Source organism: Meles meles, chromosome 18 (assembly GCF_922984935.1).
Source record: "Meles meles chromosome 18, mMelMel3.1 paternal haplotype, whole genome shotgun sequence".
NCBI lineage: Eukaryota > Metazoa > Chordata > Mammalia > Carnivora > Mustelidae > Meles > Meles meles.
Window position 1 is genome coordinate 50968820 of NC_060083.1, and position 19878 is coordinate 50988697.

Consider the following 19878-nt stretch of genomic DNA (forward strand, 5'->3'; position numbering starts at 1 on the left):
GTCCATTCCTCGGAAATTTCTACATGTTTTTGACATATGGGTATCTCAAAGTTGAAGGGCCCGGACCTCTGTGGTGTCTGTTCTTCTGCCTTACTCTCTGCACCACTGTCTTCTGGGGGCCCATCTGCAGGTGTCTACCCTCGGCTTTCGGTGCAGCGCAGAGGCAGCATGTGGCCGAGGAACAGCTGGGAGAGCGTGGGGCCAGGTGGTCATCAAAGCTGGAGAGGCCAGGCAGGAGTGTACTTGTGGGCTGGAGAGAGACGAGAGGGACAGAGAAGTCCCTGGGGCCAGTTGGTAAGGTGGAAGGTAGGGAGGAGCAGGAGAGCCAGTAAGGGGGGAGCGGGCAAGAAAAGCAGTCTCCATGCTTGACGGAGCTGGTGGCTAGAGGTCAGCAAGACCGACCCTTGGAAACAGTATCGTGATTGTCGGGTCACACAGGATTTTAGGTCTTGTCTGCCTGGCTTTTGTGCTCTTGCTGTGTGAGTGGTCCAGCCAGGGAGAGGCTGCACTTGAACCCTCAGTCTCTCTTCCTTGGACTGCCTCCTAGTGATCCCTTATTAATGGCAATGCCTGCCAGTTCTTCCCACAACTTCTATACGAGAGAGTCCTTCCTTCCTTAATTATTGTTATTTTTATTTTTAAAGATTTATTTAGTTGAGGAGGTAGCCAGAGAGAAAGAGGGAGAGAGAGAGCCTTAAGCTGGCTCTGCACTTAGTGCAGAGACTGATACAGGACTTGATCTCACGATCCTGAAATTACAACCTGAGTCGAAACCAAGAGCTGGATGCTTAACTGTGCCACCAGGTTCTTTCCTTATTTAAAAATCTGTCATGCCCCATTGCCTGTGGAATAAAGCTCTCACTTCTTGTGGCACATGAGGTCATTCGTCTCTCCTCCTCCTCTTTCCCTGACGCAGCTGGAGTTTAAGTCACATAGTTTCTCCTCTATAGTCATTTCACTCGAACTCGTCTCTCTGAAAAGCCCACATATACTTTTCCTATCATCTCTGCGTGGTGAACTTCTGTTCACCTTTTGAGGCCAGCTCATGCCTTTTGGCAGATGGAATAAGTCTTTCTTGTAATTGTTCATTTGTGCTTTGCTGCTCTTGCTAGAATCGCAGTTTCTTGAAAGCAGTGATGCCATACTCCCATCCCTGACTTCAGTGCTCTGAGCGCGGGGCTTGGCCTCAGGAAATCCTTGTTGAATTAATCAGCAGTTCAAACTTGGACTTTAGCCATTTTTTTATGTTGGTGGGGAAGTTTTTTTTTTTGTGTGTGTGCAGAAATCCTTTAATTTTCTTTATTTTCACACATTAAAAAATGAAACACACTGTACAAATGGTTTTTCATAGCAGATTACACGCGGGTCCATTAGACTTGCTCTTCAAGTGCCGCCCACATGGACACCACCCAGGAGGCAGCGGCGAGTCCCAGAGCGCATGGATTGATCTAAACGCAGTAGCATGCAGCCCTCCGCGGGGAGTCCGAGCCCCCGCCCTTAAATTAGCTTAAATGGCATTGGTGTCCATATTTACAGACTTGAAATGTGACAGTCCTGAGCAGTTCCGATGTGCATGAGACCAGCCGATGGGAGTCTCGGTCTCAGGTTTAAAAAGGGAGGTCCACGTGGTGGCGGCTGGCTGCTAGGAACTCGAGCATGGTAGAGATTTCGATGCTCTGCAGTCACAGTCACAGAATTACAAGACTGAAAATCGGGAGGTTTGGATATGAAACATTTCTGTACCTTCTGGTTTAAAAAAAAAAAAAGAAGCCTTCATGGTTTGTTGCACTCTGCAATATTCAAAGTCATGTTTCATTTATACATTTGCCTCATGTATACATTTGATGCATTGTTTGTATGGTACTGACTTACGGTTGACATTTGCTTGGATCTTGGTAAAGACTTCGTAAAATATAAAAGAGAAGACCGATTTTGTGTCATCAGTCACCGCTGCTCAGCTGCAGCTTGATCAGAAGGCGGATGCAGAGAACTACTTAGATAATTAAACCAGCGGAGGTAGGAATGAAGTTACAATTTAGCAAGATTTTATTTCTTTTTAATTTTTATTTTTTTTTAAATAAAAACAATTTTTAAAAGATTTTTATTTATTTGACAGAGAGAGAGAGAGCACACAAGCAGGGGGAGCTGCAGGCAGAGGAAGAGGGAGAAGCAGGCTCCCTGCAAACCCGGGAGCCGACGTAGGGCTCGATCCCGGGACCACAACCCGAGCCAAAGGCAGACGGCCAACCGATTGAGCCACCCAGGCACCCCTTTTAGTAAGATTTTAAAACCTTCTCTGATTTGTTCTTTCTTCCTGCAGGATTTTTGTCCCTGAGTCATGGAAGACAGAAGAGCTGAGAAGTCATGTGAACAAGCGTGTGAATCACTTAAGAGGCAGGACTATGAAATGACCCTCAAGCACTGCACAGAGGCCCTCCTTTCTCTTGGCCAGTACTCCATGGCCGACTTCCCAGGGCCATGTCCACTGGAGATAGAAAGCATCAAAATTGAGAGTCTTCTTTACAGAATTGCCTCATTTTTGCAACTGGTGAGTAAACACTGTTGATAAGCCAGTTACGAACCACGTAAAAGGGACTTTTTCACAGAGTGGGGACAATTGTTGGTCATAATCACCTCTATTTCTGGGCTGAGGAGATGAGTGACCTGGCTAGTGATTGCTGAATATGTTTAATTGCAACAGCAGTTTTTAAGCCTTTAACATTGTACGACTGTGTAACATTTTGGGTTATTCACTCATTCAGCAAATATTTATTGAGTGTATACTATGTGCTGGACACTGGTATAGGTACTTGGTATACATTGATGAAAAAGAGAAAGATCTCCATGGTATTTTTTTGTATTGGGAGACAGACAATAAACAACAGATAATATACGTAGGTAGACACTTTAGATTATTAGAAGGTAGCACTCTGCTTGAAAAAAAAGATGGACAGGGCAAGGGTGATTGCGGATACTAGGGTTAGGGACGGGTTGCAGTTTTAAATTGAGTGGTCAGGGTTGGTTTCACTGATCAGGTGATGTGAAGGAGGTAGGGGAGTGAGCCTTGTCAAAATCTGGAGGAAAAGCAGTACAGGCAGAGGAAATAGTCCTTGCAAAGATCCCGAGGCAGAAGCCTGACTGGCGTGTTTGAGAAATAGCTAGGAGGCCAGTGTGCTGGAGAAAAGTATGTAATGGGGAGAGGGTAACAGAGCTAGATCTTGTGGGGCCCCATAAGGGCCTGTTTTTCTCCTACTTAAGACAGGGAGCTCTTGTGGGTTTTTAATTTTTTTGTTTTTTGTTTTTAGATTTTATTTATTTGTCAGAGGGAGGAGCACTAGCATGGGGAGTGACAGCCGAAAGGAGAAGCAGGCCCCTCACTGAGCAAGGACCCTGATGTGGGACTCTATTCCAGGGCCCTGGGATCGTGACCTGAGCCAAAAGCAGATGTTTAAGTGACTGAGCCACCCAGACATCTCTCTTGTGGGGTTTTGAGTAGAGGAGTGGTATGATCTGATTTGGCAGGAATTCTTTGGCTTTTGTTTTGAGAATAAGCTATAGAGGGGTAAGTGTAGAGGCAGGGGGACTAGCTTAGAGGCTGTTGGAATAATCCAGGCCAGAGATGATAGTGACTCAGACAAAATGGTGGCAGTGGATTGGGAAGTGCTTTGGTTCTGGTTCTGAGTTGAAGACAGAGCTAGTAAGATTTCTTAATACATGAATGGAGGGAGTGAGAGCAAGGGAGCAGACACAGATTCCTTACCTCAGTGTTGTTTTGTCTGAGCAATTGGAAAGTGGGTTTTCTTCAATTGTGATGACAAGGCTGGGGTAGATGGCAGCTCAGTTTCGGACATACTGAGTCTGAGATGTCATTTAGATATGTAGCTGGAGATGTTGAGTAAGCAGTCAAATATACAGGTGTGAATTTTGGCAGAGAGGTCTGGGTCAAAGACACTGACTTAAGAGTTGGTGGCCAGTGGGTGATATGTATGTAAAGTCTTGAGCCTGGGTGAGATCACCAAGGGAACGAGTGTACACAGAGAAGAGGAGAGGACTGAGGACTTAGGTCTACAGTGTTAGGAGGTCGGGGAGAAGAGGAGGGACCAGCAGAGCAGCCTGAAGGGTAACCCTTTGTGGAGGGGGAAGCTCAGGGAGGACGGTGTCCGGTAGCCATGTGAGGAAAGTGCATCCAAGTGAGGGAGTGTTGAGCAGTGTGAGTCGCTGTGGGTCGAATAGTGAGAGTTGAGAGTTGGCTGGGATGTGACAGTGTGTCTGAATGGGAACATGGAAATGTCGTGTGTGTCTAACTGGATACGGTTCAGGTCACTAGAGACCTCCATGAGAGCAGTTTCCATGGAATGGTGAGTGAACGTCTGACTAAAGAAACTTTAAGACCGAGTCATGGGGAAGGACTTGCAATACATGAGTAAGACAGTTGTTGAGCTTTGTCCCAAAGGGGCACAAAAAGTGGGAGTGGTAGCTGGTGGGAGAAGCGAAGTCAAGAGAAGGATTTTTTTTTTTTTTTAAGATTTTATTTATTTATTTGACAGACAGATCACAAGTAGGGAGAGAGGCAGGCAGAGAGAGAGGAAGCAGGCTCACTGCTGAGCAGAGAGCCCGATGCGGGGCTTGATCCCAGGACTCTGGGATCATGACCTGAGCTGAAGGCAGAGGCTTAACCCACTGAGCCACCCAGGCGCCCCAAGGATTTTTTTTTTTTAAAGATGGGTTGAAATAGCGCTATGTTTGTTTCCAGGACTGAACCAATAGAAAGCAAAAAAGTCAGTGATGTAGGAGAAATAGAGACAGCTTGCCGGAGTGTGATGTTCTTGAGTGGACCATAGAGCAGGTACGCACAGGTGGAACGATAGGCTCTAGAAAGGAGACCTGGATGGCTTGTCTGGTAACAGAGGGAAGGCAGAGTGTGCTGGGAAGCAGGAAGACGTGGTGTGACAGTTCATGGAAGTTCTTGTCTCATGGCTTCGGTTTTCCCAGGGAAGACTTTAGCTGGGGGTGATCATGAAGGAGGAGGTTCTGGTGATGTGGAGCCAGAGAAAGTGAGAAGTCGGAGTGAGTAAGTGGACGGGAAGTGCTTTATAATGTGTATTTGAGGAGTGCTATGTAATCCTTAGAGAGCACATGACTTGGTTTTGCTCTGTGAATGTTACATTTGAAACATTAATAATTAAACTTTGAAACAAAGCTGGCTTTTTTGGAATAAAATCTGTGTTAAGCAGCCTTTGAACTACTTAATTTTATCTTGTATCTTTTATTTTGCAGAAAAACTATGGGCAAGCTGATGAAGATTGTAGGCATGGTATGTTTAAAAATGGGACTGTTTTCTACTTTGAGAATTTTGAGTTACTTAAATTGAGCATTGTTTAAGATTTGATTTCTTATATGCTAATTTCAAGAGAGATTATAATATTTTAAACACTCCACCTTACGGTGGTGACTACTAATTCTGGATGACAACTTCCTTGCCTTGATGGGTATACACTGGAACATTGTTCCTAGTCATGAGTGGGAACATTGATAGTGTCCTTTTCAAGTTTGTGTATTTTCAGTCAATAAGAGCCAAATTTTAAAACTGTTAACACGCATCAATTAAATGTTAAGCTTAGATAAATTGAAATGCTTGCTTGTCCCTCCTTAAATGTTTTTTTTCCCTTCAGTAGAAAATTTCCCTTAGAGAGGAGAGACTAAGTAGGGTGCTCCTTTTGCTTTTTTCCTGTTTTCTTTGGGCAAGAAATTAATTAAAAAGATTCTTACTCTTCGGGTACTCATAGAATAGGAATCCTTTTCTTCGTAATTGCTGCCAGTTCACTGGAGTGAATCGAGGAGTGAGTGGGAGAAGGGGTTGAGCGTGCATGCTCACACACCCTTGGTGGGATTTTTTGCACAGACCAGTGATTTGAGTAACGTAATGTTTCAGTTATCCAAAATTTGGGGGAGGGGTGCTGAGTTAAATGGAAGTTAAGCTTTTTATTATGCTTTTGTATCAGAACTTTTAAAAGTATTAACTGTTTTTGTTGTAAACTTTAAAGAACTATCTTACTCCTTTGACATGTTGGATATAATTTAACCATTCATTTAAGAATGTGAACCTCCTTTAATAATGTCTTTACTACCTGTGGACATTTAAAGTTACCAACAAGCCAGATAATAATAAGTCAAATGATAACAGAGGTCTATGAAGAAGGGAATCCTATCTCTCCCCTTTTTACCCCATCTGAAGAGGTCATTGTTACTAGTTTGCTATGTCTTTAGTACTTTTCTCTATAGTGACAAACATAAATACTTAAATAATGTAGATACAGGTTTTCCTTTAAAAATTAAAAAAGGTGTATGTGATGAATACAAAGCATATTTCCTACATGTCTACAGATCATGGGTATCTTTCTAAGTTCCAGTTCCAGTTAAAATATTCCATATTTCCATAATGTTTCATATTTACTCAAAAATTCTCCCATTGGTGGGCATTCAGCTGGTTCTAGTTTTCTAGGTTCATTATAATCCATCTTGTAATGAACATACATTCTTTCTTACTGTGGTTTATTTCTGTAGGCTAGTCTTAAAAGTTGGATGTCTGGGTGAAGGAGGTTTGTTTTTTTTTAAAAGATGAATTTAGAGGTGCCTGGGTGGCTCAGTGGGTTAAGCGTCTGCCTTCGGCTCAGGTCATGATCCCAGGGTCCTGGGATCGAGCCCCGCATCGGGCTCCCTGCTTGGTGGGGAGTCTGCTTCTCCCTCTCTGTCTGCCTGCTGCTCCCCCTGCTGTGCTTCTCTCTCAGACAAATAAATTAAAAAAAAAAAAACAACTCAAAAAAAGAGAGATATATTTATTTTTAGAGAGAGTGAGAGAGGGAGGGTGGAGGGTTGGGGGGTGGGTAGGGGCTGGGGGAGAGGGAGAGGGACAGAGAGTCTCAAGCAGAGTTCCTGTTGAGCATGGAGTCTGCTCTGAGATCGTGACCTGAGCCAAAATCAAGGGTTGGGCACTTAACTGACTTCACCACCCAGGCGCCTCTGGGTGAAGGAGTTTTAAAAGTTGGATATCTGGGTTAAAATTATATGCTTATAGTTTTTTAAAAATTTTTAAAGATTTTATTTACTTATTTGACAGTGAGAGAGAGAGAGAAAGAGAGGAGAGAGGAGAGCGCACAGGCAGGGGAGCAGCAGAAGCAGGCTCCGTGCTGAGCAGGGAGCCTGATCAGGGCTCGATCCCAGGACCCTGGGACCGTGACCTGAGTGGAAGGCAGCCGCTTACCCCACTGAGCCACCCAGGTGTCCCAATATATGCTAAGAGTTTTAGCAGACATTGTCAGATTTGTTTCTGATGCACACACGCTGCAGCAGTACCTGAGAATGCCTGTGCCGGTGACCTCAGTAACACTGGAACCCATCAGTCTTGACATTCTGCTAGTCTCATGTGTGAGAGCCTCTTTCCTTTAATTTTCACTCCCTTCAGTAGTGAGGTTGGTACAGTCTTCTCATTTTGGAGGCATACAAAGTCCCAGAAGGTTAAATGACTTCTGAAAAATCACAGAAGAGTAATTGCTGTCAGTGAAGGAGCATATGGGAAATTTTTCTGTTGTTTTACTTAGCATTTTGAAGTTAGATACTATTTTACAACTACTGAGTTCCTAAAATAAATGTTTAGCCAGGAACCATGGATATGTTTATTACCTATGTATGATGATAGTAGCATGTGTAGACATACGTGCAATTGCCAAATTTATACATTAGTTATATGCAGTGTTTTATATACCAATTATACCTCTGTGATGTTGGGGGAGAAAAGTTTAACTGATGTCTAGGATAAAGTTGTAATGAAATGAGTGTACTCTTGTATTCGTGGAATGTGAGGGAGAATGCAGCTTGGTAATATGTTTATACCTTTGACCCACTAATCTCATTTCTGGGATGCTATCCCAAGTAAATAATCCAAAAGAAGGAAGGAATTGTGTGTGGAATGGTGTTTACTGCAGTGCTGTGTGTGAAAGTGAAAAATCGGTTGGCTTCCAGTAAGGGAGGACATCTTTAAATTCTGTGCATTCCTTGTTACCATTTAGGTGATATGGAAGAACATGGAAAGTGCTTACTTTCATGCAGAAGCAGTGTATATAACGTTGTTTATTTGAAACAGATACTTGGGAATATTGGCCACGTTTGTATATATGTATTGCTAGTTGGAGAGTTCTGCTATTAGATGAATTTTTTTTTTTTTTTTTTCCCTTTTCAACTTTTGGTAATCTTACTTAAGAGAAAATACCATGGGTAGGCAGTGAGTTAGTAATAAAAAGCAAGTCAAGAATCTCAGGCTGGGGCATCTGGGTGGCTCAGTTGGTTGAGCGGCTGCCTTCAGCTCGGGTCATGATCCTGGATCCCCGGATTAAGTTCCGCATCGGGTTCCTGCTTGGCAGGGGGTGTGCTTCTGGCTCTGACCTTCCCCTTCTCATGCTCGCTCGCTCTCATTCTCTCTTGCTCTCTCTCAAATAAGTAAATAAAATCTTAAAAAAAAGAAAAAAGAATCTCAGTCTGTTAGGTATTACACGGCTTTGTAATGCTGGAGAGCTCTGGACTAGCTCCTGTCCTACTGGCCCCAACCCTATGTTTCCATTTTCTATACCATATTGTGTTGCTGTCTGTTCCCTTACTGTCAGGCTGTCAGTTTGCATTCCTTGCAACTCTCAACATGCCTCATTGCAACTACCTTTTCCCTCTTTTCTGTTTGCTGCTTTGACTTTCTGATTTCACTTTCTCAGGCAGGGTTAGGAAATCAGCCAGCCAGTCTTTGTTACAGAATTAAAAAATATTAAAAGTTTTTTGTTATGAAGAAATTAAAATATTTTCCTATAGGAAAATAGATGTTTTAATGAACATTCATATTCTCAAAACTTAGATGGTAAGATTTTACCATGTTAATTTTTTTCTGAGATATTTGAAAATAATGACAGACATCATATTTACCCCTAAATATGTTAGTATCATCTCCAAAAGTAAGGCCATAGTTGGATAATCACAATTTTATTATTAACCAAATAAAATTGACAGTGATTCTCTAATATTACCTTAAGTCCAGTCTATAATCACATTTACTGGGTTGTCCCCAAAATGTTTTTTATGGCTGATTTTTTTCAAGCCAGAAATTAATTAGAATCATAAAATATAAAGTTGGAATTTTACTTCAAAAAGAGTAAATAGACTGAGTAAGGACATGAGGGCATCTTAAAAATTAACTACCTAGGCTTTGAATTCATGGACCTTAGTTCTGAGTTTGGGGTTGTGCTGTAGAGAGTGACCGTTGCCACTCTTGTGAGCACTGGATAAATGAGGTAGGCAAGTCTGTTTTCATTATCTGAACATAAGTTGTATTTGGTGTAACAGGATGCCTGTGAAATATTGATTATATAGGAAACTTACAGTTTTTACTTTAATAAAATAGAATAACAGTGTATTTTAACTAACTGCAATTAAAATTAAGACTTAAAAAGAACCAAAATAGGGACGCCTGGGTGACTCAGTTGGTTAAGCCGCTGCCTTTGGCCCAGGTCATGATCCCAGGGTTCTGGGATCGAGTCCCATATTGGGCCCCTTGTCCAGCAGGGAGCCTGCTTTTCTCTCTGCCTCTGCCTGCCACTCTGCCTGCTTGTGCTCTTTCTCTGACAAATAAATAAATAAAATCTTAAAAAATAATCTTTAAAAAAAATAAAAAGAACCAAAATAGAATGAGATAAACGACAAAAGTGAAATCAAAAGAAAATATTATCAACCAAAATTATGCTACAAATTTAGTCATCATAAACATCAGTGAACGTTTTTCATAAGGCTGCCAGATTTTTAAACCCTAACTGAGAATGTTATTATTGTTTTTTAAGTACTCTCTATATCCAGTGTGGGGCTCAAACTGGCAACTGTGAGGTCAAGATTTGCCTGCTCTACCGACTGAGCCAGCCAGGTGCCTGGTTATTAACTTTTTTTTAATTGATGTAGAGTTGACGCACAGTATTATGTTAGTTTCGGGTGTATTTAGCATAGCCACTCAATAGGTCTGTACGTTACGCTGTGCTGACCACAAGTGTAGCCCCCATCTGTCACCATACAACGCTGTTAGTGTTCCATTGGCAGTATTCCCTGTGCTGTTCCTCTATCCCCATGACTTATTCATTCCATAGCTGGAAAGCTGTAGTGTCGCTCCCATACCCCTTCACCTGTTTGCCCATCGCCTCTCACCCCCTGACCCTCCGGCAGCCATCAGTTTGTACTCTGTATTTATGGGTCTGTTTCTGCTTTTGTTTATTTGTTTTTATTTATTTTTAAAGATTTTGTTTATTTATTTGACAGAAAGAGACACACAGTGAGAGAGGGAACACAAGCAGGGGGAGTGGGAGAGGGAGAAGCAGGCTTCCCACCGAGTGGAGAGCCCAATGGGGGGCTGGATCCCAGGACTCTGGGATCATGACCTGAACTGAAGGCAGCCGCTTAATGCGTGAGCCACCCAGGCGCCCCTTGTTTTGTTTTTTAGATTCCACATATAAGTGAAATCATATGATGTTTGTCTTTCTCTGATTCATTTCACTTAGTATAATGCCGTCTAGGTCCATCCATGTTGGCGCAAATGGCAAGTGCTCATTCTTTCTTATGGCCGAATAATATTCCATTGTGTGTGTGTGTGTGTGTGTTTGTGTGAGTTTGTATGTGTGCGCACACATGGCATCTTTTTTTTTTTTTTAAATATTTATTTTAGAATGAGAGAGCACATGTGAATGAGAGAGGGGATAGGGGCAGAAGGCGAGAAAGAGGGAAAGAATCTTGATGCGGGGCTCAGTCTCATGACCCTGAAATCAGGACCTGAGCCGAGATCAAGAGTCAGACAGTTAACTGACTGAGCTGCCTAGGTGCCCTAGTACTACATCATCATCATCACCGTCATCATCATCATCATCTTCTTTTTTTAAGATTTTATTTGAGAGAGAGAACAAATGAAGGGGAGAAAGGCAGAGGGAGAGGGAGAAGCAGGCTCCCCACTGAGCAGGGAGTCCAGCACGGGATCCGACCTGAGGATCCTGAGATCATGACTTGAGCCAAAGCCAGATGCCCAACGAGCTGAGCCACCCAGGCGTCCCGGTACTGCATCATCTTAATTTTTTTTTTTTTTGAAAGATTTTATATATTTGATAGAAAAAGCACAAGCAGGGGGAACGACAGGCAGGGGGAGAGGGAGAAGCAGGCTCCCTGATGATCAGGATCCCAGTGTGGGGCTCTGTCTTAGAACCTGAGATCATCACCTGAGCTGAAGGCAGATGCTTAAGCCACTGAGCCACCCAGGCGCCCCTGCATCTACTTAATCTATTGTTCCATCAGTGGACACTTTGGTTGCTTCCATATCTTTTTTTTTTTTTTTTAAAGATTTTATTTATTTATTGGACAGACAGAGATCACAAGTAAGTGGAGAGGCAGGCAGAGAGAGGAAGGGAAGCAGGCTCCCTGCTGAGCAGAGAGCCCGATGTGGGGCTCGATCCCAGGACCCTGGGATCATGACCTGAGCCAAAGGCAGCGGCTTAATCCACTGAGCCACCCAGGCGCCCCGCTTCCATATCTTGACTATTGTAAAGAATGCTGTAATAAACATAGGAGTGCATATATTTTTTCAAATTAGTGGTTTTGTTTTCTTTGGGTAAATAGTAGTGGAATTACTGGATTGTATGGTATTTCTTAATTTTTAAAAAAAGATCTTATTTATTTGTCAGTCAGAGTGCACATGCATGCGTGCACAAGCAGAGGGAGCAGCATGTAGAAGGAGAAGCGGGCTCCCCACCAAGCAGGGAGCCCAGTGCAGGACTTGATCCCAGGACCCAGGATCATGACCTGAGCTGAAGGCAGTGGCTTAACCAACTGAGCCACCCTGGCGTCCCTATTTCTTAATTTTTTGAGAAACCTCCACACTGTTTCCCACAGTGGCTGCATTGATCTGCATTTCTACCAACAGTACACAAGGTTTCCTTTTTCTCCACATCCTCATCAACATTTACTATTTTTTGTCTTTTTGACTGTAGCCGTTCTTATGGGTATGAGGTGGCATTTCACTGCAGTTTTGATTTGCATTTCTGTGATGATTAGTGATGTTGAACATCTTTTCATGTGTCTGTTGCCCATCTTTATGTCTTCTTTGGAAAAATGTCTATTCAGGTCCTCTGCCCATTTTTTATTTTATTTATTTTATTTTTTATTATTTTTTAAAGATTTTATTTATTTTTTTGTCAGAGAAAGAGAGACAGAGCGAGTGCACAACCAAGGGGAGAGTCAGGCAGAGGGAGAAGCAGGCTCCCCACTGAGCAAGGAGCCTGATGCAGGACTCGATCCCAGGACCCTTGGATCATTGACCTGAGCTGAAGGCAGATGCTTAACTGACTGAACCACCTAGGCATCCCCTCTGCCCATATTTTTTTTTTAAAAGATTTTTTTTTTTTTTTAAAGATTTTTTTTTATTTATTTATTTGACAGAGAGAGAGGTCACAAGTAGGCAGAGAGAGTGAGAGGGAAGCAGGCTCCCTGATGAGCAGAGAGCCCGATGCGGGACTCGATCCCAGGATCCTGAGATCACGACCCGAGCCGAAGGCAGCGGCCCAAACCACCGAGCCACCCAGGCGCCCCCCTCTGCCCATATTTTAATCAAATTGCTTATTTTCTTGGTGTTGAGTTATATAAGTTCTTTTTATATTTTGGGTATCAACCCCTTTTGGGGCATATTATTTGCAAATATCTTCTCCCATTGTAGTTTGCCTTTTTGTTTTGTTGATGGTTTCCCTTGCTGCAAAAGCTTTTTATCTTGGTGTAATCCCAGTAGTTTATTTTTACTTCTGTTTCCCTTTCTTGAGGAGGCATATCTGGAAAAATGTTGCTAAGACCAGTGTCAAAGAGATTACTGCCTGTGTTTTCTTCCAAAAGTTTTATGGTTTTAATTCTTGCATTTAGGTACTTAATCCATTTTGAGTTTATTTTTGTGTCTGGTGCAAGAAAGTGGTCCAGCTTCATTCTTGTGCATGTAGCTGTCCAGTTTTCCCAGCACCATTTATTGAAGAGACTGTTTTCCCCATTGTATATTCTTGCCTTCTTTATTGTAGATTGAAAGTTTTGGGAAAATACTTGATTAGGCTTAGCTTTTCTTTCCGTTTTTAAGATTTTTTTTTTTTTTAAGATTTTATTTATTTATTTGACAGAGAGAGATCACAAGTAGGCAGAGAGGCAGGCAGAGAGAGTGAGAGGGAAGCAGGCTCCCCGCCAAGCAGAAAGCCCGATGCGGGACTCGATCCCAGGACCCTGAGATCATGACCTGAGCCGAAGGCAGCGGCTTAAACCACTGAGCCACCCAGGTGCCCCCCGTTTTTAAGATTTATTTAGTTATTATATATATAGAGAGAGCGCGCATGGGGAAGTAGGGGCAGTGGGAGACAATCCTCAGTTAAACTCCTTGCTGAGCACAGAGCCTGACTCAGGATTCAATCCCAGGACCCTGAGATCATGACCTGAGCTGAAACCAAGAGTTTTACACCCAACTGACTGAGCCACCAAGTTTCCCCAGCTTAGCTTTTCAGTGAAAGATTTTAGAGATAACTAAGGACTTGTTGAAAGAAATAATCTACTATAGTGATGTTGCTGAAAAGATACAGTTAGACTCAACATTTATTGTATTTAAGGCTTATTTTAAATCACCCTTCTCATTGCATGTAATGCTTTACAAGTAAGAGGAATTACATTTTAATTTTTGATTGTCTCCTTTTGAAAGCCAGAGGCTATCAGACCCTAAGAGGGGCTATTTTGTTGAAATAGTTGAATGAATATTCCTTGAATATTACACATTTCAAGTAAGACGTGTTACAAAAACTGGAATGAGAAGGGATGGAGACCTGACTATAACAACAGAAGTGAGGTGTTAGGTCTCCTCCTTAGTAACTCCCAGTAGGGAGGATGGAGCTGTTCAGTTTGGGAATACTTGTGTGCTCACAGTAAAATCTCACAGAGAGTTGCTGGGAAGAGAATTTTTCTGCAAGGCATTGTAACATATTTACAGTGTTCGAGATTAGATTATATTTTTAGTGTCCTCTCTTTCGGCAAGTTCATTATTTGAGCTAAGGCAAGTTTAATAATACACAAGGCTATACTTTATTTTCTTCCAAGTTTTTTCAGGATATTACAGATAATGACTGACTAGATTGGCAATATCACAGTTTAATTTTGTTACATGATGCAACAGCAGGAGAGCTTTTTATCTATAATTGTTGAGTATTTTTGAGTGATAATTGTTGAGTGATAGTTCTTCATGTGGGATCCTGTAAGACAAATGGAATTGCATTTTAGGGCAACAGTTGGCAAAAAGTAAATCAGTACTGATTTTTGTCTAAAAAAGGGAAAGAGAGAAAAAAAAGAAACATAATTTTGACAAATATTGAGGCCTACAGACATCGGTGTAATGCCGGAACTTTCGCAGAATGAAATTTGGCAAATACCCTGTACAAAACCAAAGATCTGCGAAAGGTGTGTAACTATGGTGTGATTTAATACTCTTTAAACATGACACAATTTCCTGATTTTGAAATAGTCTTAGATTTTTTTGTTTGTTTGTTTGTTTCCCTGAAACATTCTTTAATGCTTGACAACTGGTTTCTTAATAGTGTAGTTACTGAAAAGGAATTAGAGTATTTCCTTAGCAGTTCTCAATACTACTGTATGATTTTTATTTATTTTTATATTTTTTAAGATTTTATTTATTTATTTGATAGAGAGAGAGAGAGATCACAAGCAGGCAGAGAGGCAGGCAGAGAGAGAGGAGGAAGCAGGCTCCCTGCTGAGCAGAGAGCCTGATGCGGGGCTCCATCCCAGGACCCTGAGATCATGACCTGAGTTGAAGGTAGAGGCTTTAACCTGCTGAGCCACCCAGGCGCTCCTGCTGTATGATTTTTAGAAGGGAAAGGTAACATGCAGGGAACTTCTATGAAGAGACTGTGCTAGATACTTTACATAATTAACACAATTAATCTTTACCACAGCCTTCCTAGATAGCTTCTGTCCCTTCCATTTTATAGGGGAGGAAGCAGCCTTAGCCGAAGTAAGTAGTCCAGCTCTTAGTAGAATTATTGTTTCTTCTTCAGAGCATTTTATTTTTCGATCCTTGCAACAAATTTTTTTTTTTAATATTTTATTTATTTGACAGAGAGAAATCACAACTAGGCAGAGAGGCAGGCAGAGAGAGAGGAGGAAGCAGGCTCCCCGTGGAGGAGAGAGCCCGACGCGGGGCTTGATCCCAGGACCCCAGGATCATGACCTGAGCTGAAGGCAGAGGCTTTAACCCACTGAGCCACCCAGGTGCCCCCTTGCAACAAATTTATGTGTGTTTCTATTTTACAGATGACCGCACTGAGGGCCAGAGAGAGAGTAATTTGCCAAAGGTCATATTTGAATAGTTTTAGGAATAGTAAGAGCTGAGGGTGATGTGGGCTTACCAGGGAATTTTATAAGATGTTCAAGACATTTTTTTTTTTTTTTTTGAAGATTTTACTTACTCATTTGTCAGACAGAAATCACAAGCAGGCAGAGAGGCAGGCAGAGAGAGAGGAAGGGAAGCAGGCTCCCTGCTGAGCAGAGAGCCCGATGCAGGGCTCGATTCCAGAACCCTGGGATCATGACCTGAGCTGAAGGCAGAGGCTTTAACCCACTGAGCCACTCAGGCACCCCAATATTCAAGACATTCTTAATGATAGTGTGCTGGGGTTAATCACTTACTGGAATTATTGAGTAGATCCGTTATGTGGATGGAGTGAGACAACAGGTTGGTCCAAACTAAAAGTAATTGAATAAAACCGTCTTAAATACAGAGAGACTGCAACTTTCAATTCAGTAATCTGCTTCAATAGGGGATATATATACATAAAGATGTTTGTTGCACTGTTAGTTTCGATAGTTAAAAATTGGGATCGTTCTGGAGCCAGGGAGTATTTAAGTAAATTGATGTACATACTTGATGGAACACCATATGGGCAATAAGATGAGAAATGTAAACACTCTGAGAACCATGGAAGATACTGAATGTGCTGAGGGAAAATAAAGCAGAATACAAACTATTACATTTATATCAGTTACAATCATGTAAAAATTACACAAATATTGATAAAAATTGGAAGCGAAAATGAGTAAGTGAAGATAGTCTGTTCAGTTGAGTGATGAACTTATATGGAATTTTTAGGTAGAATTTTATTAGTGTTCTTGTAATGTTATTTGTGTAATGGAAAAATTGAACAGCATAACGAAAGGATGTGTTCAGTACAACCAAAATAAATACATTATGAACAGACCCAGTGGACTTTAAATATGCAAATATATTATACTGATACTTAAATATGCAATATATTATACTGATACTTAAATTATTATTATTATTATTTTTTTAATTTGTTTATTTGACAGACAGAGATCACAGATAGGCAGAGAGGCAGCCAGAGAGAGGAAGGGAAGCAGGCTCTCTGCTCAGCAGGGAGCCTGATGCGGGGCTCGATCCCAAGACTTTGGGATCATGACCTGAGCCAAAGGCAGAGGCTTTAACCCACTGAGCCACCCAGGCGCCCCTGATACTTAAATTATTAATATTACACTGATACTTAAAGATTTCCTTGGAAATAATTAGAAAAAAATGGGGGGCGCCTGGGTGGCTCAGTGGGTTAAAGCCTCTGCCTTCGGCTGAGGTCATGATCTCAGTGTCCTGGATCTAGTTGCACATCGAGCTCTCTGCTCAGCAGGGAACCAGCTTCCTCCTCTATCTCCCTGCCTGCCTCTCTGCCTACTTGTGATCTTTGTCTGTCAAATAAATAAAATCTTAAAAAAAAATGGAATTTCCAAAATATTTTCTTTCAGTAAGTTACTTTCTTGCAAAGGAAGCTAAAGTGTGTTCAAACTAAAAATAGAATCTTGGACTTAGCAGTGAAGAGGAAGATACAGATTGTTTCACTAGTTGAGCCATTAGCAGTTGCTGTGAGAAATCATCTCAAATGACACAGCATAAAAATGAGGATATTCTGTATTGGTAGAAATGTGTCCTCCCGTGATTGTATTAAATCTGCAAACACATGCAGACAATTAGGTCAGCATTTTCTGTGGCCATGTGACAATTAGGTTCTTAGTTAAGCTGGTTTTGATAAAAGCTGATTCTTAGCTGCTTAGGGATTTGCGGTTTCTCTTCTTACGCATTTTAATGGCACTGGATCTCTTGGGTCACTGTCAAAAACATGGAAACTTTCTTCAGAAAATATCAGCATTTTCATAGCCCTCATTTACCCAGGAATTACAGGCTGAATGGTATTTTTCACTGGAGAGAGAGGTTTTTTTTTTAAAAAGATTTTATTATTTATTTATTTATTTATTTGACAGAGAGAGAGAGATCACAAGTAGGCAGAGAGGCAGGCAGAGAGAGAGGGAAGCAGGCTCCCTCCTGAGCAGAGAGCTCGATGCGGGGCTCGATCCCAGGACCCTGAGATCATGACCTGAGCTGAAGGCAGCGGCTTAACCCACTGAGCCACCCAGGTGCCCCGAGAGGTTTTTTTTTAAAGATTGTATTTATTTTTTTGACATACAGAGATCACAAGTAGGCAGAGAGGCAGGCAGAGAGGGGGAAGCAAGCTCCCCGCTGAGCAGGGAACCTGATGAGGGGCTCAATCCCAGGACTCTGGGATCACGACCCGAACCGAAGGCAGAGACTTAACCCAGTGAGCCACCCAGCCGCCCCATGGAGAGAAAGGTTTAAGATGAACTCTTGTTCCTGTGACTTTGATGTGATCCTACCTGGCTATAGGCCATAGTGTGTTAGATATGTGGATGGACCCATGTTTCTTCTTGTCTTCGCGCATATCTTGGACAGAACTGAAACATCACAGCTTTCTACCAGTACTTGATGTTCATTCTTTTAACGCATAAGAATTCATCTTTGTGATAGTGTGCTAATGTTATAATCAAGACAAAAATGTGCATTGAATGTCACATGGTTGATGCTGGCTATTCTTTCCTAACAGTGCTGGGAGAAGGCCTGGCCAAGGGAGATGGGGCCTTTCAGGCAGTGCTCTGCTGTATGCAGCTGAAAGGAAAGCTTCAACTGGTATCCAGCATCCTTGCCAAGTCCCTGACAGGAGAGTCCCTGGTACGCTGACGAGCTCTAATTCTGAATGTGTGAAAATGGATTCATTCACGTGACTCCTTAAGCATATTGTGGGGGAGAAGTAATTAAGTTTGCATTTTTTTCTCTTGCTTCCTCCTATTAGAAATCAGAATTCATGAGTATCTTCAGATACTCGTTTCTCTTCAACAAACTGATGTTTAATCATTGGGTTCTTATGGTTTGTGATAATATATATATTATCTTAGTTAATATTATCTTAATATATCTTAATTATTAATTATCTTAATATATATATTAGAACAGCACATACTTTTTAAAGCTTTGAAAGTATCGGATAACTAAATGATTTTCTTTTTTTTTTTAATATTTTATTTATTTATTTGACAGAGAGAGAGGTCACAAGTAGGCAGAGAGAGAGGGAGAAACAGGCTCCCCACTGAGCAGGGAGCCCTATGCGGGCTCGATCCCAGGACCCTGAGATCATGACCTGAGCCGAAGGCAGAGGCTTAAACCACTGAGCCACCCAGGCGCCCTAAATGATTTTCTTTAAAGATGTCATTTTATTAGAAGCTGGGAATATTTTGGGGTTTTAATTCATTAATGATTTTTTTGGTGAGTAAAGCAATAGAAGTTTATTAAATGAAGATACAGAAAAAGCTCTCAAGAGTGAGAGGAGTCCCAGCATGGTTGCCCTTTTTATTTATTTAAAAAAGATTTTATTTATTTATTTGACAGAGAGAGAGCACAAGTAGGCAGAGAGGCCGGTAGAGGATGAGGGAGAGCAGGCTCTTGGATGAGCAGGGAGCCCGATGAAGGGCTCGATCCCAGGACCCTGGAGTAACGACCTGAGCCGAAGGCAGCCGCTTAACGGACTGAGCCACCCAGGTGCCTCTGATTGCTCTATTTAATTGATTTTATAAGCAAGCTCTAGACCCAGTGTGGCGCTTGAACTCGACTATCCTGAGATCAAGAGTTGTGTGTTCTACCAACTGAGCCAGCCTGGTGCCCTCCTTATTTTGGGCTTTATTTATTTATTTATTATTATTTATTTAAGAAAGAGAGAGAGGGAGAGAACGGGAGAAAGCGGGGTGGGGGAAGTGAGGAGGAGCAGAAAGAGAAGCAGACTCCACGCTGAGCAGAGATGCTAACGTGGGGCTCGATCTCAGGATCCTGGGATTGTGACCTGAGCTGAAGGCAGACACTTAACTGACTGCGCCACCCATAGTTTTGGGTTTTATTTATTTATTTAGGTTTTTTTTTTTTTAATTTTTAAAGATTTTGTTTATTTATTTGGCAGAGAGAGAAATCACAAGTAGACAGAGAGGCAGACAGAGAAAGAGAGGGGGAAGTGGGCTCCCTGCTGAGCAGAGAGCCCGATTCAGGGCTTGATCCCAGGGCCCTGAGATCATGACCTGAGCTGAAGGCAGTGGCTTAACCCACTGAGCCACCCTGGTGCCCCTAGTTTTGGGTTTTAAAATGCTCCTGTAGACTAAGCATTTTAATCATACAATTTGATTGTATAGGGTTCTTTTTTTTTTTTTTTTTTGATTGTATAGGGTTCTTAAAACTGTAAGGGTTTCTTACAGTTGTTCTTACAGTATACAATCAAGAGATTGTTAAAATTTATTTTAAATTTTATCTTAAATTATAATATAATATAAATAAATCTTAAAATTTATTTTTCGCTTTGCATATCCGATCTTACTCTTCAGTGACACCGTTTG

General features: G+C 41.8%; 1 protein-coding gene across 3 annotated transcripts in view; it reads left to right on the forward strand.

Moving 5' to 3' along the window:
- Positions 1 to 19878, forward strand: part of HELZ (helicase with zinc finger) — a 185307-nt gene that overhangs the window by 47228 nt on the left and 118201 nt on the right. For all 3 annotated transcript variants that reach the window (XM_045984510.1, XM_045984509.1, XM_045984511.1), the window contains exons 5-7: positions 2321 to 2548; positions 5278 to 5314; positions 18051 to 18175. In XM_045984510.1, coding sequence (XP_045840466.1) covers positions 2339 to 2548; positions 5278 to 5314; positions 18051 to 18175 — 372 coding nt within the window. In that variant the 5' untranslated portion in view covers positions 2321 to 2338. The remainder of the gene's footprint in view (positions 1 to 2320; positions 2549 to 5277; positions 5315 to 18050; positions 18176 to 19878) is intronic.